This window comes from Gossypium arboreum, chromosome 7, assembly GCF_025698485.1.
Source record: "Gossypium arboreum isolate Shixiya-1 chromosome 7, ASM2569848v2, whole genome shotgun sequence".
In the NCBI taxonomy this organism is placed as follows: domain Eukaryota; kingdom Viridiplantae; phylum Streptophyta; class Magnoliopsida; order Malvales; family Malvaceae; genus Gossypium; species Gossypium arboreum.
The window spans coordinates 103,980,719-103,990,655 of NC_069076.1; the positions used below are offsets into that span (position 1 = coordinate 103,980,719).

The 9,937-nt window shown below is 33.9% G+C and overlaps 2 protein-coding genes across 2 annotated transcripts; one reads left to right on the forward strand and one right to left on the reverse strand.

Moving 5' to 3' along the window:
• Positions 1–3,008: 3,008 nt before the first annotated feature.
• On the forward strand, positions 3,009–5,863 carry LOC108451240 (protein FATTY ACID EXPORT 2, chloroplastic-like). Its single transcript, XM_017748958.2, has 3 exons — positions 3,009–3,516; positions 4,668–4,802; positions 5,456–5,863. Exons 1-3 carry the CDS (start codon positions 3,096–3,098, stop codon positions 5,593–5,595), a joined length of 696 nt encoding a protein of 231 aa, XP_017604447.1. The 5' UTR covers positions 3,009–3,095; the 3' UTR covers positions 5,596–5,863.
• A 591-nt stretch (positions 5,864–6,454) lies between these two features.
• LOC108451249 (protein TIFY 3-like) lies at positions 6,455–8,992 on the reverse strand. The gene is made up of 5 exons (XM_017748965.2): positions 8,684–8,992; positions 7,552–7,663; positions 7,264–7,468; positions 7,095–7,152; positions 6,455–7,003 (listed from the first exon to the last, which is right to left on the reverse strand). Exons 1-5 carry the CDS (start codon positions 8,830–8,832, stop codon positions 6,841–6,843), a joined length of 687 nt encoding a protein of 228 aa, XP_017604454.1. The 5' UTR covers positions 8,833–8,992; the 3' UTR covers positions 6,455–6,840.
• Between the last annotated feature and the right edge of the window lie 945 nt (positions 8,993–9,937).

Consider the following 9,937-nt stretch of genomic DNA (forward strand, 5'->3'; position numbering starts at 1 on the left):
GGTTTCATGTAGTTCTGTGTATCACGTGTTATTTCTTTCGTTTTCAATTCGAATCCACTTATTATCATTTCATGCTTAGAATTATGATTTAGTTTCTTATTATTGCATCATGTTTTTTACAAAATCCGCATTTTCGCTCAACATCGATTGTTTTATTACCCTTAAAGTAAACCAAGCGAATATATTTTGAGCCGGTTTCATAATTATTTATTCGAAAACTCTTCAAAATAAGGTAATGTTTCGTGTTTGGAAATTCGAGAAATCGTGCCCTAACGTGTTGGGTTTCGTTTTTCTGTTTTTCCAAATAACGGAGTACCCTTTTAAGAGTTCGTTGCGTGTTTTGGAAATTATGAGGTGATCTTAGTCTTTGGAAGCTTAAAGTATTGTGTCCTAACGTACTGGATGTGGTATTTTATTTCTTTGGAGCAAGTGAACCTTAAAATCCAATTCGAATTGTTCATACATTTTTAAAGGAATCGTATTTTAATTTTTTTCTAAATTTTCAATGATAGGACATTCAATAATCAATTGGTACCAATTTTGGGCGTTACGGGGGTGCTAACCCTTCCTCGTACGTAACCAACTCCCGAACCCTTTTTCTCAATTTTCATAGACCTAAATTTATTATTTTAATAAATCAAATATTTTATTAAAATGATCAACCTCAAGGTGATCCGATTACACCTCAAAAAAGTCGGTGGCGACTCTCAACTTTTCGTTTTCAAAAGTCGATCCCCATTTTTCAAAATAAACATGGTTTTGACACATATATTTTGGATCGTTTTATAATCTTCTTTTATTATTATTCACTAAGTCGAATTTACCATATATGTTCAAATCAATTTAATTCATATAAGTATTTACTAAAACGTATTGAACAATTTCTCGAGAATTTCAATATGCTTCTAGCTTTCTAAATCCTTCAATGTCAAATCTTTCATAAATTACCACGTTAATAAAATATCTAAAGGTTATTGCATCCGTCGCAAGAGTATTTTTTCATAACCATTGTTCGGACTTAGTGAAAAACTTTATTCTTTCTTATTTCATTTCCGTAAAACTAATCATTGTACCCTTACTAGCTTTATACCTTTAGATATTTGGACTACTAATAAAAAACTTTATGAATTTAATTTTAATTGAATTACATCTTTCTATTTTGACCAATTTATTCCATATATATATTTCTTGACAAATTTATTCAAGATTTTAATTTTCTTTTATTATCTTAATAATAAAATTGCACAAAACTGTTGTTGATAATTTTTCATTATTGTTGTTTCATATTTCTCGTATTGACATAACTTATTGATATCTCTTTATTTTCATCATTTTTATCTTCAATCTCAAGTACCTAAATATCTTCTGGAGTTTTAATAATTAGATAAGTATTGGGTCTCTTTAAGAGCATTCGGCTCTATTAGAGGTGATCATTGGCTAGCCGAACCATAACAAAATTTTAGGCCCATTTTATAGGCGTCCGACTCGACCCGAAAAATGAGTTTAAAATTTTACTCAAGCCCGACCTGAATAAAAAAGCTAAAACTTGAGCCCGACCCAGTCGTAGTAAATTTTTTATATGAAAATAAATTTTAAAAATATAATGCATCAAATATACTAAAAATAATAAAATAAATCTTTCTCAACAAATTGAAAAATATTAAAAAGATCTTTATACTTAACACTAAGATATGTACAACTTAATAAGCAAATGCTTCTAAAATAGTAGCCATATAATAGTGAAATAACAGCAAAACAGTGGAAAAAACAACAGCAGTTCTTTTTTTTTGCAAATTTGAGTCGAGTCAGCCCGAGTTGAAAAAAGCTTACTCAACGTTTAACCCAATTTCTAAATGGACTTTATTTTTTTGTTCAAGCCCATTTTTCGGCCTATATTTTTTCCCAAACCCTCCCACTTTTTAGGCCGGCTTTCAAGTCGAGTCGGGTGGCTCAACTCATGATCAAATCTAGTCTTTATTATATGACAATCTAAATTTATTATTATATTTTACAAAAATTTTCATCTTTAAACCAATTCTTCCATGCTTTAGGCATGCATTACTTTTATTTATTATAATAGATTGTCCTACTAGGACTTCAACACATCAGCTAGTATATAAAACTTGGTTATTCCTATTAGGTTAGTAAATATATTTGGCGCTTAATTTACAATAAAATAAATTATTTTTGAATTTCGATTCAAATTATTTTCTATGAGGATCTAGATAATGATAATTTACCTAAATAATTATTCCATCGCTATTATTTCTCTTCCCTGTTCAAAAACTATCAAATTAAAATACAAATCATATCATAATTGTATCTCCATCCTTTAAAAAATCTAATAATACAAAAGATTCACTTAATAGCTCATTATTTAATTCAACCATAACTAAACATGATATTAACTCATAATATATATTAGAACCTTTTTCATAGTATTGAAACTGTAAGAGCATATCTCAAGTGCAAAAAACGAAAATGTTTTCTTTAATAAAGTATCATTAGTAATATTCTCCCACGTAATTTTAGTTAAAATTTATCATAAATATTGTAGAGTTATACTAACCCACAATTTTAAAGTCCTACAACTTCAATAGTGATGTTCACAATGATTCTCCAAAATCTATATTTATAGATATAAGAAATATAAATGAAATAAAACTTTACTTCTAAGGACTATTAGGTTCTAAAATAAACCAAATTTATCTTAATTTTGACGAAGATTCACTTAATAATAAAATATTCATAATATTATAAAAATAATTATAAAATAAAAAAAATTGGCAACAACCCAAAATAATTAAAATGTTTATAGTTTATTCCATCAAAATTCTTTTACTTGATCTAACAACCCAAAACTCTTGGATTATTTTGCCATGATGACAGGCTATTATGAGCCCCTTTGCTTTAAAATTGTGTAGGCCCGAGCTTCTCAACCAGGCCTGGTTCAGGCCCTTTGGGTTCCAATTTCATAGACCCATTTTCATGGGTCTACAATGGCTGCCACCTGATCACTCTTCTAGAAAGTCCAAGAATGGGAAAAAAGGAAATCGGAAAGGTAAAGGGTCAAAGAAGCAAACGCAAAACAAACAATGGCTGATTTGTTTATAGGCGTATCACAGTCGTCTCTTCTTCATCTTCAACCAAAGCTTGCAAGTTTTCAAAGGCTTACCGGTGGCCCAAGATTTGCCGTAGCTAGCAACCGTCAGCTTCATTTCAGACGGTTGACTGTAACTGGGGTCGTATCTTCTGATTCCAAAGCACCCACGACTGTTACCAGCACTGTGGGTTCTGAAAAAGGAGGAATCGACATCGAAGTAGACACAGGAAACGGCGGAGGAGATAAATTTGACGACAGAAGCGGCGGCGGAGGAGACGGTGGGGATAACAGCGGCGGCGGAGGCGATAGTGAGAGTAAAGGAGAAGGGGAGTTTTCGGACGACGGTGGTAAGAAAAAGATGGCTTTGTCTATGTCTCAGAAGTTGACCCTTGGATATGCTGCGCTTGTTGGAGGTAAAAATTCTTCACCTTTTCTTTTGCCTTATGCTTTCAGTTCTTGGTTCTTAGTGCTGATGTTTGATTGGATTTTTCAGGGTAATTTAGGCAGAAATTTGAATTGGAGTCCAGTCAAGGGAATAGGACATCACCTTGACTGCTGTATTAGGAGCTATGGCTCTGTGTCCTAGTGCTGTTTTATATATGTCCATTCAGGGTAATTTAGGAGTTCAATGGGAATTTTTTAAAAAAATTTGGGGGACAAATTAAAATTTTTAAATTTTTTTTGAGATGAGAAATTTCAAAATTTGAGAGGCCTAATTAAAATTTTCTAAAATTTGAAATGAAAATTTCGAAAAATTAGGGTCCTCAGGCCACCATAACTGTCCGCCTTAGTGTGTGTGTGTGTATAAATCTTGTTTAGTGAACTGGACTGTGTAAGAATCCATATTGTGTGTTTCCTAGTCCTCATCCAGTGTTCTACAGTTGCCATTGCCAATTCACCGAAGGGTAGTTACTGGTGGTTGAAGCCAGTCATAAGGTTTGTATGTTGGCTTGGTTTGGTTTTGCAATGAAAGGTGACACCTACTATCGATTCAAGGCCGTGGGGTCTGACATTATTGTCTGGGGTTGACCCTTTTGTTTTCTTTTGTTGCTTTGTTGTTCTTGCAATGTAAAGAACCCGGTCTTGTCTAGGGCTCTAGGCATTAGAACCCTTGTATTGCTTCAATGCAAGGCACAAAAATGTGCTAAATGTGCTAGCCTAAGTGAAGTTCAATGCAAGGCACAAAAATGTGCTAAATGTGCTAGCCTAAGTGAAGTAAAGCGCAATTTGTATATGTGTGGGTTTTGCTGTGTCTATGGACTATACATATATATAGCATAAGATATATATATATATATATATATATATATATAAACATTAAAGTCTGTATCTATATCTACAAAACATGTAATTTTTATTGGTCAATATACATGATTTCCTTAGAGTTCAAGTGCTAAAGCGCAGGCATGCCTAGGTGCTCACCTTGACAATACTGATTGAAACTCAGATATCCTTTTGTATATCAGTCTTTGATAATTTGATGTGGACTTCAGAATTGTAATGTGCAGATATTTCATTTTGGCTGAGGGGTATTTCTTATTTTTGTTAATGTGTATATGTATAGTGGGTGGTGTTATGGGCTATGTGAAGAGTGGCAGCCAGAAATCGCTTGCGGCTGGAGGATTGTCAGCTGCGGTGCTCTATTATGTTTATACTCAGCTTCCCACAAATCCAGTTTTTGCCTCATCCGTTGGGCTTGGTAAGTCACACGCTTTTTATTTCCCCTGCTATTGGCATTTTTGTGTTGGGTGTTTATGTTGCTAAAGTTGATTAGTTTACATTTGAAAGGATGCGGTTAGAAGAGATGAGGGTAAGATTGATTTTTGCTTTTGTGGAAAGGAAAGGGGAGAGAATTTGGGTTTATTGGGGGAAGAAAGAAAGGGAGATACCTTCAAAGTTCAAGTTTACACATCAAGTGATGATGTTAGAAGAGATGTGGTCTGCCAATTAGTGTTGAACTTGCTATAAATGCTGAATTCCAATTAGCCCTTTTGTTATTCTGTAGAGTGCCGATCAGAGTAAATTTTTCGGTCTGGGAAAGGAAAAACGGGAGAGAGAGTGAGAGGAAGGGTTGGTATTCAGTTTTATTGGGGGTAAGAAACAGAAAGAGATATGCTTCTGAATTTGTTTTCGCAATCCATACTAAGGTAGTAGTTAACTGAAATACCAACTACTACCTTGAGATAGCATCTCAAATTCTAAAGGTGCTTCTAGTTGTTGACTTCGATAACCTTTTTTCATTTGAATGTTAATTACCATAAATAGAGTTTAGCTTTTATCTTCTCGTTTCATTTTTTGTTTTAGCTCCATAAAGTTTAACCCTATTTCGCATTAATGATATCTGATTTTAAGGTATATCTGCTGCACTTTTGGGAGTGATGGGTTCCCGTTTCAAGAGGTCGGGAAAAGTCTTTCCCGCTGGGGTTGTATCACTCGTGTCACTTGTGATGACAGGGGGCTACCTGCATGGCATCATGCGGAGTATGCACTAGTGAAATGCAGTGGTGATGGCAATGTTAATTGAATTACGAGCTTGTTATGTTTAGAGAACTTGGTGTTTTGGTATACAGCTATATTTAATGCTTTGCTATGTCAAACATTTTAGTTGTGAACCTTTTTAGACTATCGGCATCGAGCAATGTGTTTGGGCGGAAGGTTACTTTCGTATCCAAATGCCTTTTCCTCTTTGTTTATGTGATGCGAATTATTAAGGATGAGGTTAGCCAATAAGAAATATTGTATGCGTTTTCGGTTTTGAAATTTTGAGACTTGGGAAAATCATGCTTAATATTGTCTAAAGGTATTCCGGATCATGTCAACTGAAAAGCTAGTATTACAAGAATGCCTCATTTAGAAGAAGTTAGAACCCTTTAATCTTTGGTCATAGAATGCGACCTTGATCAGTCATAAAACCTCATTTTTTTCGTTATATCAGGAAATTAGGAAGCAACAAAAGTATATGACTTGTTTGAAACTTTACGTACGTTGTATGCCACTTTTTGAAACGTTTCTGGTTGTTTTAGTATAGGTAAACGTAATTGTGCCGAGAAGGGGACAGAATCAAAGCATCGTGTCTATAAATAGGTATAACTGTTGAGTTTTATGACGGAGGGTTTGATGAAGTAAGCCGCGGTTTATCAGTAACCATCTGGCATGTTTCTGTCTGTACCGTACCTTGACGCCAAAGAATGACGATAAAATGCATGCAAATTACCACTAAGCTATGTAACTGAAGTATTGGTTTTCAACATTTGTGATCAACACGGAGATGCAACTTTCGAAGATTTTCGTAACACATGAACAAATTTAGAAAAGCTTAACCATAGTTGTATCGGGATACTCGCATTCGAGTTTTGAGTAATTTAAAACCACCAAGCATCCATAGAAAAGAAATGTAATGTACAAAGTTGGAACACATTACACACAAATTAGCAATCTTTGCATACCCATAGAACAGAGAGAATCATACATGCATAGCAAATGTTATTTGTCAGGCAGATCAGAGAGAGGGGGTCCAGGTTTAGGAAACATCAAAACTGCAGCCCAAGAAGGCAATAGGGAAACAAGTGGACGGATCCTACCATGAGACCTGTTTAATTGTACACTTGCTATCCACACCTAACTCCAGTGGCAGATCAGATGTATTCCTCTGCACTTTGTCACTTACAATAACAGAGCTAGATTCAGTTTTTATCAAATATGTATATATATATATAAGGAATCCTATATGCTTAGCTTTAGGCAACATGAGCTGGAGCTTTTGGTTGGATATCTTCTTGACGAATGGGTGATGCCTTGAAGTAGCCAGACTCTGGTGAAGTTGTGGCACTCACGTCAGCTTTGACGTCATCAGCCATTTTTGGTGTTGATGGACCAGGATATGGGTTCTTGTTCACCAGCCTACAAAAGGGAACAGACACATAACTACACTTACCATAGCTTAGGGGTATAAAGTAAACAGTAAAATGACGGAGTACGATTGAAGGAGTACCTGTCCCGCCGCTTCTCAAGAAAACGCTGAAGTGAGTGTCTCCTTGCAATTGGTAGTTCTGATCCAATTGATATTCACATAATCATGATGCCACATTATTAGCTTACATGCACCAAAAATGAAAATCATAGAATATTTTGCATTTGAACCTCGTAATTATTTGAATTACCAGCTTGCAGTTTGCTAAAAGATGTCCTGGGGAAAGGATACAACTGTGCCTGTGGCGAAGCCGAGGCAGTTGCAGTACTTTGAAGTGAAGGACACCTTGTAAGAGCAGGTGAAATGGTGGCATAATCGGTTGCAGCATTCTTCATGTCAACAGAGCCAACATCAGCAGCAGCCACAGTAGCAGCAATAAGCATAATTTCTTGTATCTGACAGACATGGATCGATGGTTAATTTTGGAATAAAATCTCATCCTACCAAAACAATTCTAAAATGTTAAGTAAAGGCCAACCTTTTCAGCGGAAATTGCATCAAATACAGAAACTTTTCCGCCATAGAAGATGGTGAGTTGGGATTGAGCAGGGCTTGTGGTAATTACTCCAGATGCCAGAATTGGTAGGGAACTTGTACAACAGCAGAATAAAAGCTTACAACATTATAGAAGCGTGCACAAATATGACTAATGTGCCCTTTTGCTTCACTCATGAATGAGAAAGATCTACTGGGCACAATTTACTTTAGGGGTAAAGTCTACATGTGATGCAATAGAGGAAAAAGTAACAATTTTTGCTTCAAAGAATGATAGGGGAAAAGGAGGGTTAGGCTATCATGATATGGCCATGTTCTGCGGGACCTTGAGGACTAGTCACATATGAAGGTAGCAAAACCTTGAGGGACCTGTGGGTGCCCAAAAAGGATTATACTATCGCAACACATCTGATGCCCTGCAAGTTCGGTCAGGTCAAGACGGTGACACTTGCATACTTCTACACTATTTTCCGGTATAACGAAATGGTTTTAAATGAAAAAAAGAAAAGAAAAGAAAAGGAAACACAACATAGAACAAGCATGTGCACTTCCTAATATATATTTTTCTTATGGAATCTATAACTTCAATACAATCGAATACCATATGCTCAACTGAGTCAGTCACTGATAAGTTTAAATTTCAATATGACATATGAGCATCTTCTAGGTTTCATCAAAAGGGAATATACACACACACATATATAGAGAGAGAGAATTGGAAGCCCTCTAAAGTAAGTAACTATGCGAACCTAAAATATAACCAAACAACCCCTTTTTTTTGTTATTTTTAAATACTACCATAAAAAGAAATCAGGTCCCCGTTTTTTATACAACGGGAATTCAAAGCTTGCAAGTGATTAACACTAACTAAATCCAGCCCCAACCATTTAACATCAATAAAAAAAACTACTAGTAGTACATTTTAAAACCATGTGCAATTTTCCTCTACAAATGAGATTAGGGTAATGAATTAAGCACTAAATTTCACTATGTATCAAGACTTCCATTTTAAAACATCGAATCGAGTATAATTAAACAGCTATATATCAAGACCCAGATCCGGAAAGAAACATTTGTCTCCTATTTTTTACGGAATGAATATAATTAAAGCTTACCAGTTATGGAATATTTTCTGGGAAAGAAAATCAGGGGTTTCAATGGTACCCAATTTTCCTGCATCGTTATCGCCGACAATATCTCCATTTGTCTCTTTAACGACGACGTTTGGCTTGACTTCCTCGCGTGATTCAGCCTCTTCTTCCATGGAAACCAGGAATTTTTTTTTTCTTTTGACCTTTCTTTTCGTTGATAATTTTTTTTTCACTCTTGCTATAGGCAGACCAAAATTTGGTCTTAAAGATATATGGAAATGAAATCAATTAAAAAAAGGTACATTCTTTGTTTGGAATTTTAAAAGAAGAAACTATATTAATAAAAAAGTACGTGAAAGTGAAAGCACGTGAACCAATCCAAGGGTCGTGGTTGTTTTGATGATTGGAACGTGTCAATCATTCAGGACCCTGGACTCTTTTTTTACTTACCTCGAAAAAATTAATTGATGGTCGAATTTATAAAATAAAAAATATTAAAAATTATAAAAATTTATTCAATTGTTAATTTAATCAATTTGTACTAGTTCACAATTCAGTTAGTCTAAAACTTTTTTCCATATCGATATTTTAATTAAATCTCAATCTAACGGATCGATTTGATATGATTTAGATAATCATACTAAAACTCACACAATGAGTTATAATTACAAAGGTGACACCATTTATAATTTGTATAATCTCTAAATTTTGTGTCAATCTTATCATTAGTTTTAATTTTTTATTATTGATTTGTGTTTTTAGATATAGTTTGAAAACTAATGGTGTGTTTAAATTTTAATATTGTATTAGAATAACAATTGTTAGACTCGAAAATATCAAGAGGGATGATTTGATATTTTAAAATTCTTCTGAACTTTTTTAAAAAATGAGTAAATAAATGAAAAACTTGAACATTTCGATTTAGAGTTATTCTGTCCCAATTACTTACATTCACTTTAATATATTTCAATCAAAGATTTCTCAATTCATTATACTTAAATTGATACATTTCAAAGAGAATATATAACATTTAATATCTATATTTTTTTTCATGATGGTAAGTAAAATCATTCCTAATTTTTTATGGCTTAACTAGATCCTATCCAGTGGCGAATCTAGGGGAGCTGGTAAGGCCTGCACTCCTTTAAAATGGAAAATTTTTCATTCTCATCTATTTACAAATTTTAAAATATTAAATTAATAAAGGTAAATATTACACATTGGCCCCAAAAATGATAAATTTTAATTTAATAATTTAAAAATTATATTTTATTATTG